The sequence below is a fragment of the Schistosoma haematobium genome, chromosome 5 (genome assembly GCF_000699445.3).
Source record: "Schistosoma haematobium chromosome 5, whole genome shotgun sequence".
NCBI lineage: Eukaryota > Metazoa > Platyhelminthes > Trematoda > Strigeidida > Schistosomatidae > Schistosoma > Schistosoma haematobium.
In genome coordinates, this window is record NC_067200.1 from 6,643,950 (window position 1) to 6,666,687 (window position 22,738).

The following is a 22,738-nucleotide window of genomic DNA, read 5'->3' on the forward strand; positions in this document are numbered from 1 at the left end:
TAGATAGATAGATAGATAGATAGATAGATAGATAGATAGATAGATAGATAGATAGATAGATAGATAGATAGATAGATAGATAGATAGATAGATAGATAGATAGATAGATAGATAGATAGATAGATAGATAGATAGATAGATAGATAGATAGATAGATAGATAGATAGATAGATAGATAGATAGATAGATAGATAGATAGATAGATAGATAGATAGATAGATAGATAGATAGATAGATAGATAGATAGATAGATAGATAGATAGATAGATAGATAGATAGATAGATAGATAGATAGATAGATAGATAGATAGATAGATAGATAGATAGATAGATAGATAGATAGATAGATAGATAGATGTAGATAGATAGATAGATAGATAGATAGATAGATAGATAGATAGATAGATAGATAGATAGATAGATAGATAGATAGATAGATAGATAGATAGATAGATAGATAGATAGATAGATAGATAGATAGATAGATAGATAGATAGATAGATAGATAGATAGATAGATAGATAGATAGATAGATAGATAGATAGATAGATAGATAGATAGATAGATAGATAGATAGATAGATAGATAGATAGATAGATAGATAGATAGATAGATAGATAGATAGATAGATAGATAGATAGATAGATAGATAGATAGATAGATAGATAGATAGATAGATAGATAGATAGATAGATAGATAGATAGATAGATAGATAGATAGATAGATAGATAGATAGATAGATAGATAGATAGATAGATAGATAGATAGATAGATAGATAGATAGATAGATAGATAGATAGATAGATAGATAGATAGATAGATAGATAGATAGATAGATAGATAGATAGATAGATAGATAGATAGATAGATAGATAGATAGATAGATAGATAGATAGATAGATAGATAGATAGATAGATAGATAGATGAATAGATAGATAGATAGATAGATAGATAGATAGATAGATAGATAGATAGATAGATAGATAGATAGATAGATAGATAGATAGATAGATAGATAGATAGATAGATAGATAGATAGATATAGATAGATAGATAGATAGATAGATAGATAGATAGATAGATAGATAGATAGATAGATAGATAGATAGATAGATAGATAGATAGATAGATAGATAGATAGATAGATAGATAGATAGATAGATAGATAGATAGATAGATAGATAGATAGATAGATAGATAGATAGATAGATAGATAGATAGATAGATAGATAGATAGATAGATAGATAGATAGATAGATAGATAGATAGATAGATAGATAGATAGATAGATAGATAGATAGATAGATAGATAGATAGATAGATAGATAGATAGATAGATAGATAGATAGATAGATAGATAGATAGATAGATAGATAGATAGATAGATAGATAGATAGATAGATAGATAGATAGATAGATAGATAGATAGATAGATAGATAGATAGATAGATAGATAGATAGATAGATGATGATAGATAGATAGATAGATAGATAGATAGATAGATAGATAGATATGATAGATAGATAGATAGATAGATAGATAGATAGATAGATAGATAGATAGATAGATAGATAGATAGATAGATAGATAGATAGATAGATGAATGATAGATAGATAGATAGATAGATAGATAGATAGATAGATAGATAGATAGATAGATAGATAGATAGATAGATAGATAGATAGATAGATAGATAGATAGATAGATAGATAGATAGATAGATAGATAGATAGATGTGTAGATAGATAGATAGATAGATAGATAGATAGATAGATAGATAGATAGATAGATAGATAGATAGATAGATAGATAGATAGATAGATAGATAGATAGATAGATAGATAGATAGATAGATAGATAGATAGATAGATAGATAGATAGATAGATAGATAGATAGATAGATAGATAGATAGATAGATAGATAGATAGATAGATAGATAGATAGATAGATAGATAGATAGATAGATAGATAGATAGATAGATAGATAGATAGATAGATAGATAGATAGATAGATAGAATAGATAGATAGATAGATAGATAGATAGATAGATAGATAGATAGATAGATAGATAGATAGATAGATAGATAGATGAAGATAGATAGATAGATAGATAGATAGATAGATAGATAGATAGATAGATAGATAGATAGATAGATAGATAGATAGATAGATAGATAGATAGATAGATAGATAGATAGATAGATAGATAGATAGATAGATAGATAGATAGATAGATAGATAGATAGATAGATAGATAGATAGATAGATAGATAGATAGATAGATAGATAGATAGATAGATAGATAGATAGATAGATAGATAGATAGATAGATAGATAGATAGATAGATAGATAGATAGATAGATAGATAGATAGATAGATAGATAGATAGAATAGATAGATAGATAGATAGATAGATAGATAGATAGATAGATAGATAGATAGATAGATAGATAGATAGATAGATAGATAGATAGATAGATAGATAGATAGATAGATAGATAGATAGATAGATAGATAGATAGATAGATAGATAGATAGATAGATAGATAGATAGATAGATAGATAGATAGATAGATAGATAGATAGATAGATAGATAGATAGATAGATAGATAGATAGATAGATAGATAGATAGATAGATAGATAGATAGATAGATAGATAGATAGATAGATAGATAGATAGATAGATAGATAGATAGATAGATAGATAGATAGATAGATAGATAGATAGATAGATAGATAGATAGATAGATAGATGATAGATAGATAGATAGATAGATAGATAGATAGATAGATAGATAGATAGAGATAGATAGATAGATAGATAGATAGATAGATAGATAGATAGATAGATAGATAGATAGATAGATAGATAGATAGATAGATAGATAGATAGATAGATAGATAGATAGATAGATAGATAGATAGATAGATAGATAGATAGATAGATAGATAGATAGATAGATAGATAGATAGATAGATAGATAGATAGATAGATAGATAGATAGATAGATAGATAGATAGATAGATAGATAGATAGATAGATAGATAGATAGATAGATAGATAGATAGATAGATAGATAGATAGATAGATAGATAGATAGATAGATAGATAGATAGATAGATAGATAGATAGATAGATAGATAGATAGATAGATAGATAGATAGATAGATAGATAGATAGATAGATAGATAGATAGATAGATAGATAGATAGATAGATAGAGATAGATAGATAGATAGATAGATAGATAGATAGATAGATAGATAGATAGATAGATAGATAGATAGATAGATAGATAGATAGATAGATAGATAGATAGATAGATAGATAGATAGATAGATAGATAGATAGATAGATAGATAGATAGATAGATAGATAGATAGATAGATAGATAGATAGATAGATAGATAGATAGATAGATAGATAGATAGATAGATAGATAGATAGATAGATAGATAGATAGATAGATAGATAGATAGATAGATATAGATAGATAGATAGATAGATAGATAGATAGATAGATAGATAGATAGATAGATAGATAGATAGATAGATAGATAGATAGATAGATAGATAGATGTAGATAGGATAGATAGATAGATAGATAGATAGATAGATAGATAGATAGATGTGTAGATAGATAGATAGATAGATAGATAGATAGATAGATAGATAGATGATAGATAGATAGATAATGATAGATAGATAGATAGATAGATAGATAGATAGATAGATAGATAGATAGATAGATAGATAGATAGATAGATAGATAGATAGATAGATAGATAGATAGATAGATAGATAGATAGATAGATAGATAGATAGATAGATAGATAGATAGATAGATAGATAGATAGAAGATAGATGAGATAGATAGATAGATAGATAGATAGATAGATAGATAGATAGATAGATAGATAGATAGATAGATAGATAGATAGATAGATAGATAGATAGATAGATAGATAGATAGATAGATAGATAGATAGATAGATAGATAGATAGATAGATAGATAGATAGATAGATAGATAGATAGATAGATAGATAGATAGATAGATAGATAGATAGATAGATAGATAGATAGATAGATAGATAGATAGATAGATAGATAGATAGATAGATAGATAGATAGATAGATAGATAGATAGATAGATAGATAGATATAGATAGATAGATAGATAGATAGATAGATAGATAGATAGATAGATAGATAGATAGATAGATAGATAGATAGATAGATAGATAGATAGATAGATAGATAGATAGATAGATAGATAGATAGATAGATAGATAGATAGATAGATAGATAGATAGATAGATAGATAGATAGATAGATAGATGATAGATAGATAGATAGATAGATAGATAGATAGATAGATAGATAGATAGATAGATAGATAGATAGATAGATAGATAGATAGATAGATAGATAGATAGATAGATAGATAGATAGATAGATAGATAGATAGATAGATAGATAGATAGATAGATAGATAGATAGATAGATAGATAGATAGATAGATAGATAGATAGATAGATAGATAGATAGATAGATAGATAGATAGATAGATAGATAGATAGATAGATAGATAGATAGATAGATAGATAGATAGATAGATAGATAGATAGATAGATAGATAGATAGATAGATAGATAGATAGATAGATAGATAGATAGATAGATAGATAGATAGATAGATAGATAGATAGATAGATAGATAGATAGATAGATAGATAGATAGATAGATAGATAGATAGATAGATAGATAGATAGATAGATAGATAGATAGATAGATAGATAGATAGATAGATAGATAGATAGATAGATAGATAGATAGATAGATAGATAGATAGATAGATAGATAGATAGATAGATAGATAGATAGATAGATAGATAGATAGATAGATAGATAGATAGATAGATAGATAGATAGATAGATAGATAGATAGATAGATAGATAGATAGATAGATAGATAGATAGATAGATAGATAGATAGATAGATAGATAGATAGATAGATAGATAGATAGATAGATAGATAGATAGATAGGAATAGATAGATAGATAGATAGATAGATAGATAGATAGATAGATAGATAGATAGATAGATAGATAGATAGATAGATAGATAGATAGATAGATAGATAGATAGATAGATAGATAGATAGATAGATAGATAGATAGATAGATAGATAGATAGATAGATAGATAGATAGATAGATAGATAGATAGATAGATAGATAGATAGATAGATAGATAGATAGATAGATAGATAGATAGATAGATAGATAGATAGATAGATAGATAGATAGATAGATAGATAGATAGATAGATAGATAGATAGATAGATAGATAGATAGATAGATAGATAGATAGATAGATAGATAGATAGATAGATAGATAGATAGATAGATAGATAGATAGATAGATAGATAGATAGATAGATAGATAGATAGATAGATAGATAGATAGATAGATAGATAGATAGATAGATAGATAGATAGATAGATAGATAGATAGATAGATAGATAGATAGATAGATAGATAGATAGATAGATAGATAGATAGATAGATAGATAGATAGATAGATAGATAGATAGATAGATAGATAGATAGATAGATAGATAGATAGATAGATAGATAGATAGATAGATAGATAGATAGATAGATAGATAGATAGATAGATAGATAGATAGATAGATAGATAGATAGATAGATAGATAGATAGATAGATAGATAGATAGATAGATAGATAGATAGATAGATAGATAGATAGATAGATAGATAGATAGATAGATAGATAGATAGATAGATAGATAGATAGATAGATAGATAGATAGATAGATAGATAGATAGATAGATAGATAGATAGATAGATAGATAGATAGATAGATAGATAGATAGATAGATAGATAGATAGATAGATAGATAGATAGATAGATAGATAGATAGATAGATAGATAGATAGATAGATAGATAGATAGATAGATAGATAGATAGATAGATAGATAGATAGATAGATAGATAGATAGATAGATAGATAGATAGATAGATAGATAGATAGATAGATAGATAGATAGATAGATAGATAGATAGATAGATAGATAGATAGATAGATAGATAGATAGATAGATAGATAGATAGATAGATAGATAGATAGATAGATAGATAGATAGATAGATAGATAGATAGATAGATAGATAGATAGATAGATAGATAGATAGATAGATAGATAGATAGATAGATAGATAGATAGATAGATAGATAGATAGATAGATAGATAGATAGATAGATAGATAGATAGATAGATAGATAGATAGATAGATAGATAGATAGATAGATAGATAGATAGATAGATAGATAGATAGATAGATAGATAGATAGATAGATAGATAGATAGATAGATAGATAGATAGATAGATAGATAGATAGATAGATAGATAGATAGATAGATAGATAGATAGATAGATAGATAGATAGATAGATAGATAGATAGATAGATAGATAGATAGATAGATAGATAGATAGATAGATAGATAGATAGATAGATAGATAGATAGATAGATAGATAGATAGATAGATAGATAGATAGATAGATAGATAGATAGATAGATAGATAGATAGATAGATAGATAGATAGATAGATAGATAGATAGATAGATAGATAGATAGATAGATAGATAGATAGATAGATAGATAGATAGATAGATAGATAGATAGATAGATAGATAGATAGATAGATAGATAGATAGATAGATAGATAGATAGATAGATAGATAGATAGATAGATAGATAGATAGATAGATAGATAGATAGATAGATAGATAGATAGATAGATAGATAGATAGATAGATAGATAGATAGATAGATAGATAGATAGATAGATAGATAGATAGATAGATAGATAGATAGATAGATAGATAGATATAGATAGATAGATAGATAGATAGATAGATAGATAGATAGATAGATAGATAGATAGATAGATAGATAGATAGATAGATAGATAGATAGATAGATAGATAGATAGATAGATAGATAGATGTGATAGATAGATAGATAGATAGATAGATAGATAGATAGATAGATAGATAGATAGATAGATAGATAGATAGATAGATAGATAGATAGATAGATAGATAGATAGATAGATAGATAGATAGATAGATAGATAGATAGATAGATAGATAGATAGATAGATAGATAGATAGATAGATAGATAGATAGATAGATAGATAGATAGATAGATAGATAGATAGATAGATAGATAGATAGATAGATAGATAGATAGATAGATAGATAGATAGATAGATAGATAGATAGATAGATAGATAGATAGATAGATAGATAGATAGATAGATAGATAGATAGATAGATAGATAGATAGATAGATAGATAGATAGATAGATAGATAGATAGATAGATAGATAGATAGATAGATAGATAGATAGATAGATAGATAGATAGATAGATAGATAGATAGATAGATAGATAGATAGATAGATAGATAGATAGATAGATAGATAGATAGATAGATAGATAGATAGATAGAAAGATAGATAGATAGATAGATAGATAGATAGATAGATAGATAGATAGATAGATAGATAGATAGATAGATAGATAGATAGATAGATAGATAGATAGATAGATAGATAGATAGATAGATAGATAGATAGATAGATAGATAGATAGATAGATAGATAGATAGATAGATAGATAGATAGATAGATAGATAGATAGATAGATAGATAGATAGATAGATAGATAGATAGATAGATAGATAGATAGATAGATAGATAGATAGATAGATAGATAGATAGATAGATAGATAGATAGATAGATAGATAGATAGATAGATAGATAGATAGATAGATAGATAGATAGATAGATAGATAGATAGATAGATAGATAGATAGATAGATAGATAGATAGATAGATAGATAGATAGATAGATAGATAGATAGATAGATAGATAGATAGATAGATAGATAGATAGATAGATAGATAGATAGATAGATAGATAGATAGATAGATAGATAGAGATAGATAGATAGATAGATAGATAGATAGATAGATAGATAGATAGATAGATAGATAGATAGATAGATAGATAGATAGATAGATAGATAGATAGATAGATAGATAGATAGATAGATAGATAGATAGATAGATAGATAGATAGATAGATAGATAGATAGATAGATAGATAGATAGATAGATAGATAGATAGATAGATAGATAGATAGATAGATAGATAGATAGATAGATAGATAGATAGATAGATAGATAGATAGATAGATAGATAGATAGATAGATAGATAGATAGATAGATAGATAGATAGATAGATAGATAGATAGATAGATAGATAGATAGATAGATAGATAGATAGATAGATAGATAGATAGATAGATAGATAGATAGATAGATAGATAGATAGATAGATAGATAGATAGATAGATAGATAGATAGATAGATAGATAGATAGATAGATAGATAGATAGATAGATAGATAGATAGATAGATAGATAGATAGATAGATAGATAGATAGATAGATAGATAGATAGATAGATAGATAGATAGATAGATAGATAGATAGATAGATAGATAGATAGATAGATAGATAGATAGATAGATAGATAGATAGATAGATAGATAGATAGATAGATAGATAGATAGATAGATGAAGATTTATTTATACACCGGTAATCTGATCCCATCATTGATTTAACAACAACATCAAAATTTACTGTGAACAATTATATATCATTTTAAATATCTGATCAATAGATAGATTGAAATATATTGAACTGGCAGTAGGGGATATTAATCAATAAATTAATTGAATAATAATCTAATGTGTATACTGAGTTTACAAAATCAATAGGCCATTTGTTTCAACTAACAAATATAACTAAACTACTATGTTATGTCAGTATAGGATTGTGGAGATTATTGACTATTTTTTATTGAGATCATGAATCGATCAATGTCAAACCGCAGTTGAAGGCCTGGAAGCACTAGACAACCGACTCGCTGCAATATGGGACTCTTTAGTAGTGAGCATTCACAATCCCGTACTCAGTACTCGAACCAAGAACCTCCAGTCTTGCGCGAACACTTAATTTTTAGACCATTGATTCGAGATTCAACGATGTTATTGTCTAACTTCAACAAATCCACGATATTTTGAGGTCATCTTTTATCGTATTCAATGGATAATTGTATCATACTCCACTGGTCATGGCGTCTCACTAGAACTTCGGAAATTACCTCACGTAGCTAGTCACTAGTGAGCACATGGCAATTACCAGTATAGGGTTGTGGAGAATGTTAAGTGTTTAATTAAGACTGTGAATCGATCGATGTCAAATCACCATCGAAAACCTGGAAGAGTGATATCAGAGGTTCTGGATTCAAGTGCCGTGTGCGGGATAATGGGTGCGCACTACTGGAGAGTCCCATATTGGGACGAAACGTCGTCCAGTGTTTACAGTTCTTCAAGGACGGTCTAACATTGATCTGTTCATGATCTCAATAAAATCTAGGTTATATATTTTGTTTCTTTTTAATGAAAAACCACAAATTAATTATAATAATTTTATTCATTGAGATCGTGTTACAAGTGAATTCAAATAGCTGTGTTAACAGGACTTATTACAGGTGTAAATATTGCATTCTATGCAAACTGGGAACTAATGATTGTTAACCATATGTTGTTGTTATCAATATGAATGCCACAACTCATTTATAGTAAACAGACTCATTTACTCAACATTAAACCGGATTATTTTACTTGTGAAATTTGGTTGTAATACTAACAAACTGCTTAAACTTAAGTAAATGGAGTGTATACGGGTCGTGGATTAAGATCTTCAACTCAATGGTTAACACTTGAATGCTGTAAACACAAAAGATAACTATTTACCGAGATATACGCCTTTAAAATTTACATATAATAAAGTCAATTCTCATCATGAATGAATACTATGTTGAAAACGACTGGAAAACTGATACCAATGAATACCTTTTTCAAATCCAGGACTAACGATTTTAAACGTAATCAATAAACCTGTAAATTATTAATTCAGTAGTGAAATAGCTAACATTTTCAAACACTAGTCAGTTCAGGACTTTGTGTTGCTATTATCCAATCCCATTAACTAAATTCCACCTGCGACAAACCTTATTCAATCCTTAATGGGGTTGTTTACTGTGTTCTAGTTAACATCAACAATGAGATAAATTCAGCCGATAAGCCCCAAATGAGACGAAACATATGTCATGAATCCTATTACTAGCTACATTTCAAGTACAGTAAAATATATGACATCACGCCATAACGAGGAAATCCTACTAGGGTGCACTTTTGACAACAATTCTAGTTTTGGATATCAACAAGGGGCAAGTAAAAACCGTTAAAAATACATTACATTACTTACGCCTGTTACTCCCAATAGAACATCGGCCGCCGACCAGCATTCACCAACCCACTCTGTCCTAGGCCTTCCTTTCCAGTTCTATCCAACTTTTCTTCATTCTCCCCATGTCTGTCTTCATTTCTCGATGTAATGTGTTCTTTGATCTTCCTCTCCTCCTTTAGCCTTGAAGATTCCACGTGGGGGTTTGTCTTGTGACACAGTTGGGTGTTTTCCTCAATGTGTGTCCTATCCACCTCCAGCTTTACTTCCTGATCTCTTCGTCCGCTGGGATCTGGTTTGTTCTCTCCCATAGTAGGTTGTTGCTGATAGTGTCCGGCCAACGGATCTGAAGTATTTTGCGTAGACAACTGTTAATAAACACTTGTATTTTTTGGATAATGGCTTTCGTAGTTCTCCAAGTTTCCGCCTCATACAGTAGAACTGTCTTGACATTTGTATTGAAAACTCTGACCTCAGTGTTGGTTGCCAATTGTTTTGAGTTCCAGATGTTCTTTTACTTGTAAATATACTGTTCTTACTTTGCCAATCCGCGCCTTTACATCTTCATCAGATCCTCCGTGTTCATCAATGATACTGCATAGATATGTAAATGATTTTACATCTTCCAAATCTTTTCCGTCAATTGTGATTGGACTGGTGCATGTTGTGTTGTATCGGAGACTGTTACTTTTCCCTTTGTGTGTGTTAAGATCTACTGCTACTGAAGCTGCTGCTACACTGGTCATCTTCTCCTGCATTTGTTGTTCTTTATAAACACGGAAAATCGTTTTTAGTTGTTCTCTAAATGATATCGGTTACTAATAAAGTAGAACTTTAAAATAAGTTATCAATATTATAGACCCTTTCAGTTTAGTAAGATAAAAGATAAATCATGAAATGATTCAATCTGATAATGTAAACCACTAGACAATGACTTGGATGTCAGAAAAATGAAATACTCACAACAAAACATAAAAGTACTCGATTCGATTTCCGACAATAGAATCATATGAATGACTAACTCTGATAAATCCTATACGAAACAAATTTTGAATGTTTTCTAGTTTGTTCTTTTTATGATGATGATTTCTTAACTGAAATTAGTTCATTACATAAACTATAAAAAGAAAATATACTAGTTACATAACTATTTATCAAAAAAGAATCTCTAAACTTCTATCTATTTCCATAGTAAAATAGCAACAAAACTAAAGAATATTCCCTTACAAAAGATTATCCCTTAAGGCATGTAGATATTTTATATTATATAATCTCAACTAGTGTATTTTATAAATATAGTTTTTCCTATCGAAAAAAATTATACCCATCAGAATAGATAGTTCTGTGACATACATAAAGAACAGATGGTAAAGTTTTATATTATAAGATGAAATTGTTGACTACTGAATAAACATGACGACGACGACGATGATGAGGATGATGATGATTTTATCCATTAAATGTAAATTATAAGATTAATAATCAGAATAAATATGGTTAACATGGAATGAAAGAGATAATTATGTAATTACAAATAAGAAATCATATAATATTCACTTGGTATTGTGTTTACTTGAATCTTCCCATTGATGTTTTAGGACTGAAATTGATCAGTCTCTTATTGGCATATGTGCATACTATGCGTATGCCTCGATATTGCCTTAATTTACAAGCATTATAAGCAAAGATAGATAGTGGCTAGCAGTGGAATCCAGGACGCGTGTTTCGTCCTGTTTGGGACTCGTCAGCTGGATGTACCTATAATAATATAATATAATATTTAGAATAATATAAATTAAGTACGAATAAATAAATAGGAGTAGATAGATGTTGAGTAAATTTCTCAAAATATTTGTGATATGGTTAGCCTATTAAAAATAGCCTAATGAGAAGATCAATCGATGGCAATCAGAACTGACCTAGAGGACAAGTACATTTCACATACATATTCGCATTTTATTCGGCAGTCTAATATATTTTATCGTTCACTTTTGTGTTCTCGCTCAAGCAGTCAGGTATGTGTGTGTGTGTGTGGAGGAGGGGTAACTCGCAGCAAGTCATACATCAATATCAGATTTCGGACAGCGCCCATCACAACAATTTGTGTTATAATAATGATAATAATAACGTTGGTAATAATAATATGTTTGATTAAGATAAATTTAAGCTATGAAAATGGCAAGGGAAGGTTGTATAAACGTTAGTCGAATTACGTCACCATATCATCAGCTATTATTTTATCATTTATTATGGATGGTAAAAAGTCCATTATTCAAGTTTGTTAACAGTTTCTTTTGAGTACAGTTTTACTCTAAATGTATAAGATCCCATTTAAATTCATTTATGTACTTGAGCTGAATGTTTTGTTTGATCAACTAGTGCTGACAATGGGATATCAGAAGCTCAGAGAGAAAATCTTTTCTGATGATTGTCTTTTAAACACAGACTGAATTTGAAATGAATATATAAAGTGCAAAACTTGAAGAAAGTATCTAGAAGATTCTCCGTAAATCCGTGACACGGACATAAAAAGCCCAATAATGTATAATTGGTAAGAGTTTAACAAAATGCTGGAAGTGTATGAAATAAGGTTATTACAGGCTATATAATCTCGTTAAAAGTCAAATCATTTGTCTGAAGGTTAAGTTCTTACTGGAAGACCTAATGATTCTGCATTAGGTTTCTCGTGAATATATAGGTGTATTTTGCTATGGAGTCCTATATGAGGATGAAACAACTGTACAAAGTCTCCTACTTTTCATTTGTTGCTGAAGTAAGGTCTATGAATTTCACCAATCTATGCACATCCTCTATAGTCAAAATATTTTTTTCTTTGAATGTCATAACTGATAAAAATAAAACCAGACGAGTATAAGTACATAGCACATAGAATAGCTTTAATAATCAAATCAAAAATTACATTACCCCACCTATCAAATCACAATAAACAAGCATCATGTGCCTAGTGCTAAAGGCTTTGTTAACTGTCAAATAGAAACTTCATTAGAATGCGGCATAATATTCTCTTAAAAAACACAAAATATTCAGTTATATCGGAAATACATTTAATGTTTTAATAGCCTAAATGATAATGTCTATTGATTATATCAAGTCAAAATTGTTGCTAACAACGATTGACCGGAAAATAAAGCTCATTTGAAAAATAACACTTAGATACCGTTGGTTATCTATCGTTTTTATCTGATTTTGTTTATTTACTGAAATGTAAGAAAGAAACAAAGAATGAATGAAAGAGACATTATATATACATATATGTTTCCAAGTCCGTTTATACGTGTATATGTCGGTGTTGTGTTACTTCGAAATTTAATCAGTAGAAATGAAATGAAAAATAAAGATTAAGTTCAGGCAACTATTTTTAATTACTAGATTTTAAAACCGAGAAAAAACAAAACAAAACAAAACAAACATCACATGACCAGTAACTGTACGCGGGTGTTTAAATCATACGACAGTAATTCATTTCAGATCTTATACTTAATTCAAATCAAATGAATGAGTTGTTATTTCATATTTGTTTAATGATTTAGATTATTTCATTGTTCATATGATGATTAGACTTTGATCATTCTAAGTTGGAATATATGGATCTTATCCAGACTGCTTCAATAGAATAAAATGAATGAATTAATCAAAATTTAACTTTCAACATGAATAATTGGATAAGTTAACCCATTAGAAATTAAATTAAAATTTATATCCGTTGCACAAATGTGTGTATCTATCTGGACTCAATAGTTAAGCGAATAATATGTTACTGTTTGAAGAGAAAAGCATTGAGTTCAAATTATGGAATGTTAATCAACTCTGTGATAAAGACATATTCAACTGAAGAGTCGTAAATAGCATGAAAAGTGCGTTCTAAACTCCACTACTAACCACATATTATCTATTCTATAGGAGAATGAATGTTTTTAAAACCTGAAAATTTCAGTTTGTTTCTTATTCAATGGTATTTGTTGATTAATTTGTATAGGGGTTGTGGAGATTGTTAAGTTTTTGATTGAGATCATGAACTGATTGATGTTAGATTACCACAATTGAAAACCTGGAAGCACTGGACGGCCGTTGGTTGCGCAATTTCGTGATTTGGTTGATGTTAGAAACTATCACCATTGGATGCCGGCTCAGTGGTCCAGTTGGTTAAGCGTTCGCGCGCGAGACCGAAGCCCCTGGTTTCGAATCCCACTCGCGGGATCGTGGATGCTCACTGCTGCGGAGTCCCACAATAGGACGAAACGGCCGTCCAGTGCTTCCAGGTTTTCAATTGTGGTGGTCTAACATCAGTCGGTTCATGATCTCAATCAGATTAATTTGTAATCAACTATTTCGACTGCATTAATGACTAGATAATCTGCTGTAGTCTCTGTCATAATCTATCTCCAACTATGCAAATCAAAATATCAGCATATTTAATAGTTGAAGTGAACTACACTTCAACAGAACTTGCACTGTGTCATCCTACTCATCAGTAATAATTCTTCACTCAACCCTCAAGTACTGAAAAAGAAATGGAAAAACAATAGTTCAAGGTTTATTCCAGATGCAATAATCGATGGTATGGAAATCTATAGAATTGTTTGGTGTGTCTTTGAGAATCTACCATTCCGTATATGAATGTTATGCTTTTTTTCCCCGTTCATTATCTATTTGAAAGGATTGTAACCATTTTGCTTTGATAGAGAAAAAAATTGACTACATTCAAATAGATGAACTACAAAATAAATGGCTGTAAAGGAAAACTATTTTCCATGTATTATTGAATTAAGTTAGATTGTAATACAAGACAATTAATTTAATTAGATTATATTATTAAACCTCTTATTTATATCTTTTTTTAGTAATATTCGGATAATAATTAATAGTACGATCTAGAACTTGAGTATCATCTTTTTGAGACTTAACTCAAGATGGATGAATGTACATGCATCGTAGTGTTGATATTCATATTGATATTTCAATCCGGTACTTGTCATTTCAAACCTAAATGTATCATCTACTAGGCTACTGAGTTTAAATCGCCAAAAAATCATGTAACAAATATACAGTTATAGTTTTTAATATTAACTCTTAAAACTGTCATTCACAAGATTTCGATTTTTCTGATGGCAACTATTATGGAAAATAGAACAGTTACATAACATTGAACTAAAAGACTACAGAAATTACTTGATTTATTAATCTCTAATTTTTAATTTTTATCCATTTGTTCTTCGTGAAACAAAAGAATGTAGATTAAAGCAACCAAAATAGAATTGTTTGACTATCAATAGTAAAACATTTTAGACGACTGAAATAATCTTTGTATGTACATAATCACACTGTAGTGTGTGCTACTTATGTGGACATAAGTAGTATATGACGTTAATCGTGATCAGAATGTCTGGCAACAGAGAGGCAAAACGATTGAACAGTAAAGAATCGAAACAGGATGAAATTTGTATGAAAATAAAAGAACAATGAAGTCTGAGTCATTTAAGACAGTCAATGGACATTTTGTAGATTAAGCATTTACTTTATGATTGTTATATTTTCTTAACAAATCCTGTAGTTTTGTGTCTAATATATTTGACTGTCCCCACTGGTGTTCTGTTCACTAGCTAATTGGAAAAAAATTTTTTTTGTAGGGTGTTCAGATGATTTATTGAGATCATGAACCGATTGATGTTAGACCACCACAATTGAAAACCTGGAAGTACTGGACGGCCGTTTCGTTCTATTGCGGGACTCTTCAGCAGTGCGCATCCACGATCCCGCTCGCAGGATTCGAACCCAGGGCCTTCGGTTTCGCGCGCGAACGCTCAACCAACTGGAACACTAAGCCGGCATCCAATGGTGATAGTTTCTAACATCAACTAATCCACGAAATTGCGCGACCAACTTCAGATGATTACTAAATTCGAAATGTTATTACCATGGACAAACTTTACTGAGTATTCAACAACTTTTAGTTAACTAAATACAAATAATAAATGTTACGATCATTGTGTCAATAAATAAATCAATAAATATGGTTGGCTAGATTATTCAACTTTGTGGTTGCCGTTTTTTTTCCCAACACCCAAGAGATTAGGTTATAGAAATGAGTACATTAATTCTAGTAGCGAACTAACTGAAAGCGAGCGACGGAGACAGATAGAGGAAAACGTAATTGAAAACTTCATTGTAGTTCAACCACTGTAAAATGAATAACAGTATTTTAAAAAAAACACAAAAGCAAATAAGATGAGAATGAGTTTTTAAAGGTGTTACTGTTCCCTTTTTAATTCCCAGTATATTAAAGTTTATATAAAAATGTTCATGTAAATGGAAACATTTTGAATTTTTGTAAAGTACTTCATATGAGTAGTAAAACAATATTTTATGGTAACAATTCAAAATGTAGTCTATTATGTTAATGTTATGAACATATATATGCATAACTATCTACCTAGCGCACGTTCGAATATGCGGTGCATGCTAGTTTTGCATTCTACCGATATCATCAGCTGTGAGCCCAATTAGGACGAAACGCTCATCCTGGATTCCATTGCTAGACATCATCCATCTCTACTTATAATGCTTGTGACTTAAGGCAATAACGTGGCAATCCGTACAGGATGTACATATGCCAATACGAGACTGATCAATTACAGTCTTAAATAACAATAGGAAGATTAAAACAAACAATACAGAATGGATTTAAATAATAAAAACTCATATGAACACTTATGTGATCTTCCAGTATTTTGACTAAAAAATGTAAAATATCAGAATCAGGTTGAACTGTCAGTCATGTAACAGATGGAGTAACGGAATCTTTGGGTTTATACTGAATGAAATAGGCAAGACCGCATTAAAATGATATGACCAAATTTGTTATTTTCTCATTAAATAGAATTTCAAATCCTAACTTAATATATTATGTAATATGTCAGAAAACGGAATCTTTCATCAATTAATCGAATTTGAGAATGAAGAGATATATATATTAGGACAGGGCGGTCTGCTTGAGCATCTGGGCTACCTGTTTCCTGCCATCTAGATATTTTAACAAGTTATCTATTTTTGTCTGCTTTAATATATCATTATGTCTATTTATCGCATAACCTATTCTGCTGCGTTTCTGAAAAGTGTACAATCTTTCGTTGTCAAAGTTACAAAAAACTCAATAAGAGACAATGTGGTTGCTGGCAATATACAACGAAAAGAATGTACATTATTCAGATGTTCATTCACTGAAGTGCTAACATCTAACTGGCAATCACCCAATATTTATCGCCAGGACCTATCAAGAAGAAAGAAACGGGAACTTGTTGAAATACTTTGCGCTGAGAATTCTATATTGAGTAAAGCTAATAATAATAATAATTGAGAAATTGAAATGATCATAATTTACAATGACTCCAATAAGTTGACAGTTAAACAGTAATTAATATAAACATAGGAACTTTATGGAGATTATTTCATATTATTGGTTGCATTACTGATTAAGCTTGGTTAGATAATTAATAAAATCTAAGAAATATTCAGTAGCTATTTTGTATTAGTATAGAACTGCTCAGTAGTACTCTTTCATGATGCTAACATAATGGATTAAGTACAGAATATTCTAATCTAATGGCAAATGGTTAACCTACAGTCTACTGATTTGACATCAACTGTTTATATTTTTCATAATAATCAATTCATAGTATTGTTTAGTCATCTTCCAGTGTTATGCATCAATAACTGTCTCACACTAGAAATGGTTGAAGTCTACTGGAACAAGACAAGTATTCAGTGTTCTTTTTAAAAAAATATATATTTTATCAATGGTTGTTTAACTAAGCTAAGTACGTAATACAAACTAATTAATTTGATTAACTACATATAACAATAACAGAAAAATCAAATGAATGTATTATTCCCACTCCTTAATATTTAATTAAAACAAGCAATTTTCCTGAGGAAGACCAATAATAAAGTTGATAAAATTATCTAAAAATATAGTCAGTCAGTCAGCTACAACGTAGAACTAGGTACATATATCCATCGGTCCAAGTTGACACACCTCATCAACACAACAAGATGAACACCGAATTCATGGAAATAGTTACTTCAATGGTAGTAATATATAAAAGAAGGATTGTGCATAATGATATAGTACAAGAAGAAAGAATTAGTTTGTAATAAGAAAGATATAAAGCAATTTTAATCTTATCGTTTAAGGGCAGATAAAGAATGTATACACCTAAACCATTGTGATCGATTCTGAGCCATGTCACACAGAGTCTCTAACCATTGGTTATAATAGTCATGCGGACCTCAACCAAGTAGTCTGAATCTACCAAAATGGCTCAGATTAGAAGTTAGTGTCTTCAAGGACTGATGCCACATTTTAGTTTGGCCGGCCCTAACTTTCTTACAACCATCTCCAACATTAGTCAGCATTGCGCGTCGTGGTAATCGGTGTTCAGGTATATGTAACACGTGGCCCAACCATCTCAGTCGATGAAGATTCACAACCTCATCAACTGATTTACGATCATTCCCTAATACCCTACATCTAACCTCTACATACATAGAGCAGAATATTAAAAATTACTAGAAATCTTTCCTATATTAAGTGTTATTCATGAATTAACAGTAATGTAGTTAAAATCTTCATAAATAACTTCATATTCAGTATTATTGTAGTAGCTTTATAGTTGTATCAAAGTATTAACTCTGTTCCATTATATTACATGTAAAAATGAATTACACTTAATCAACAAATTTTTATCAGAATGAGTTTTGTGGGGATTTTAGAAATTTCATTGGTTAAAATCATGAGTCAATTGAAGCAAGACAACCATGGAACAACCTGAAAGCGCTAGACGGCACTGCTGAAGAGTCCCATACTAGAACGAAACGGCCATCCAGTGCTTACAGGTTTTCCATAATGATCTAGCTTCAATTGACTCATGATTTCAACCAACAAATTGTTGTTGTTGTTGTTGCTGTGGGGTTTACAAATTATTTACCTGACATTTCATCAATCAAGCTATAAATTCTCATTTACTAAACCTATATATATATATATATATATATATATATATATATATATATATATATATATATATATATATATAGATAGATAGATAGATAGATAGATAGATAGATAGATAGATAGATAGATAGATAGATAGATAGATAGATAGATAGATAGATAGATAGATAGATAGATGTGTGGATAGATAGATAGATAGATAGATAGATAGATAGATAGATAGATAGATAGATAGATAGATAGATAGATAGATAGATAGATAGATAGATAGATAGATAGATAGATAGATAGATAGATAGATAGATAGATAGATAGATAGATAGATAGATAGATAGATAGATAGATAGATAGATAGATAGATAGATAGATAGATAGATAGATAGATAGATAGATAGATAGATAGATAGATAGATAGATAGATAGATAGATAGATAGATAGATAGATAGATAGATAGATAGATAGATAGATAGATAGATAGATAGATAGATAGATAGATAGATAGATAGATAGATAGATAGATAGATAGATAGATAGATAGATAGATAGATAGATAGATAGATAGATAGATAGATAGATAGATAGATAGATAGATAGATAGATAGATAGATAGATAGATAGATAGATAGATAGATAGATAGATAGATAGATAGATAGATAGATAGATAGATAGATAGATAGATAGATAGATAGATAGATAGATAGATAGATAGATAGATAGATAGATAGATAGATAGATAGATAGATAGATAGATAGATAGATAGATAGATAGATAGATAGATAGATAGATAGATAGATAGATAGATAGATAGATAGATAGATAGATAGATAGATAGATAGATAGATAGATAGATAGATAGATAGATAGATAGATAGATAGATAGATAGATAGATAGATAGATAGATAGATAGATAGATAGATAGATAGATAGATAGATAGATAGATAGATAGATAGATAGATAGATAGATAGATAGATAGATAGATAGATAGATAGATAGATAGATAGATAGATAGATAGATAGATAGATAGATAGATAGATAGATAGATAGATAGATAGATAGATAGATAGATAGATAGATAGATAGATAGATAGATAGATAGATAGATAGATAGATAGATAGATAGATAGATAGATAGATAGATAGATAGATAGATAGATAGATAGATTAATGACCTGGTCAAATATTTAGGTCATGTACTTTTCAACTGTACATAGATTATAGTAAACTTTAATATTTTACATATGATTTGAACTGAACACTTTATAAATGTTAATTATGTGTACTTACAGGTTTGTTACCATGTAAAATAGTGAAAAACTCTAAATGAATACACTACACTATATGTATTTTTTAAAACAATAAATAACTAAAATATATTAGAAATGATAGATTTTATCATGTAAATGTTAAATAGAAACAAATAGTTAGAATAGTTGAATTGTTAGGAAACTATTCTGATTGAAAATGATTAGTAGATATTATTGACTACTGAAAAGTTTTTTTTCCTAAAAAATATGAATACTTAGTTGAAGGGGGGTTTTTTGTGTGAATATTATAGTAATTTCAAACAGTTGTGATCATGAGTCAATTAAAGCTGGATCACCATGGAAAACCTGAAAGCAATAGACGACCTTTTCCTCCCAGTATGGGACTCCTGATTGGCAGTGTGGATCCATGATCATCCTACCTTGCGAGATTCGAACCTAGAATCTATTGGTCTTGTACATGAGTGCTTAACCACTAGATCACTGATCTGGCTGGCATCCAGTGATGTTAATGTCTAACTTCAACTATTACATATTTAACAAAAATCGATTTTATTATAGTATAATTGGTGTGAAGAATAATAGATTGATATTCTTAAAGGATGAATTATATAACGAAATGAAACAAGACTCGATGTATGGATCGAAATGAAATAGTACGAGTTTTTTTTCGTTTTGGAATTCTAAAAAAAAATGTCTTATAGAAAAAGAATTAAGTACTTTGATTAGGTCAATCTTTAGTTTTACTTCAGTAAAGTTTAATGCTCGTCTCACTGAAGCGAAAACATCGTCGGAATTCAGTTTTACTCCAGTTTACATATATATATATATAACGTGAAACAACTTACTGACTAATAGTTTTCCCCCACCAATTTTCTTTATGATGTAATATATCTGATTTTTTTGTAGTAGTATTTAATTTTATTCCATCATTATCTTTATGATATATTGATGTTATTGAATAATTTATTGGAGGTTCCATACATGATTTCATTTGATGTACACGCCAATTTCTACGTCTTTCATATAAACTATTTCCAATTGATTTTGAATTTATATTTGTAGATATAGTTGTCATAGTATTTATAGTTGTAGTTGTAATATGAGTAGTATTTTCATTAGTAGTATTAACAGTTTCTAACATATTTATTTTTTGTTTTTCAGTGTTTAATTCAATATTCATTATGATTATGATAAATATAAATAAATAATCATAAGTATAGTTATAATATATATATATATATATATATATATATATATATATATATATATATATGTGGTGTTCACTACAATGAATTCACTTTAATATCCATTCTATTTAATTAATTCACTGTTTGTTTTGTTCTTTTAATATTTATATCTTGTTTATCATAAACATAATCCCAACTTATTCTTTAAAAAGAAAACACAACATATATATATATATATATACGGAAAGAGAACATTAAGCTAATTTGAATTGGGCATATGTACATAAACAAGTGTGTGTGCGTGTGTGTACGTGTATGTGTGTACATGTTGCCATATAGATATGTGTCCATGTACGTAATTTGTGTAAATGAATGTGAGATTATTTATTATTTATTATTTATATATATATTCACTTTATTTTACTGATTAAAAGAAAAAAAACAAAATATTGATCATAATTGATCGATTTTTTTTTAAATACAGAAATTTAATGATTTAATTTGAAATTGATCTGTGTTTAATATAGTGCACAGAGCACATTTCAAAAATCGCCATTATATATATATATATATAGTGAGTGCGTGTGTGTGTGTGTGTGTGTGCGCAAGAGAGATTAAATGATCAATTTATATATTAGTATTTAATTATTCAATTTACAATTATTTGATTTATGCTCAAATTCTTATTGGATAATAATGATTGGTCAATTTTATTATTGTTGCTAATTCTCATTTGATTGGTTAAAATTATTTGAATAAATGAACAAATAGGTAAATCAGTAAATGAGTAAACAAAAAATGAATATTTTAACTTAT

The 22,738-nt window shown here is 28.6% G+C and overlaps 1 protein-coding gene across 1 annotated transcript in view; it reads right to left on the bottom strand.

Annotated features, from left to right (window-relative positions):
• Positions 1–22,296, bottom strand: part of PDE4D_4 (cAMP-specific 3',5'-cyclic phosphodiesterase 4D) — a 131,238-nt gene extending 108,942 nt beyond the window's left edge. Inside the window, exon 1 of the mRNA XM_051217383.1 lies at positions 21,581–22,296. Coding sequence (XP_051064776.1) covers positions 21,581–21,915 — 335 coding nt within the window. The 5' untranslated portion in view covers positions 21,916–22,296. The remainder of the gene's footprint in view (positions 1–21,580) is intronic.
• Between the last annotated feature and the right edge of the window lie 442 nt (positions 22,297–22,738).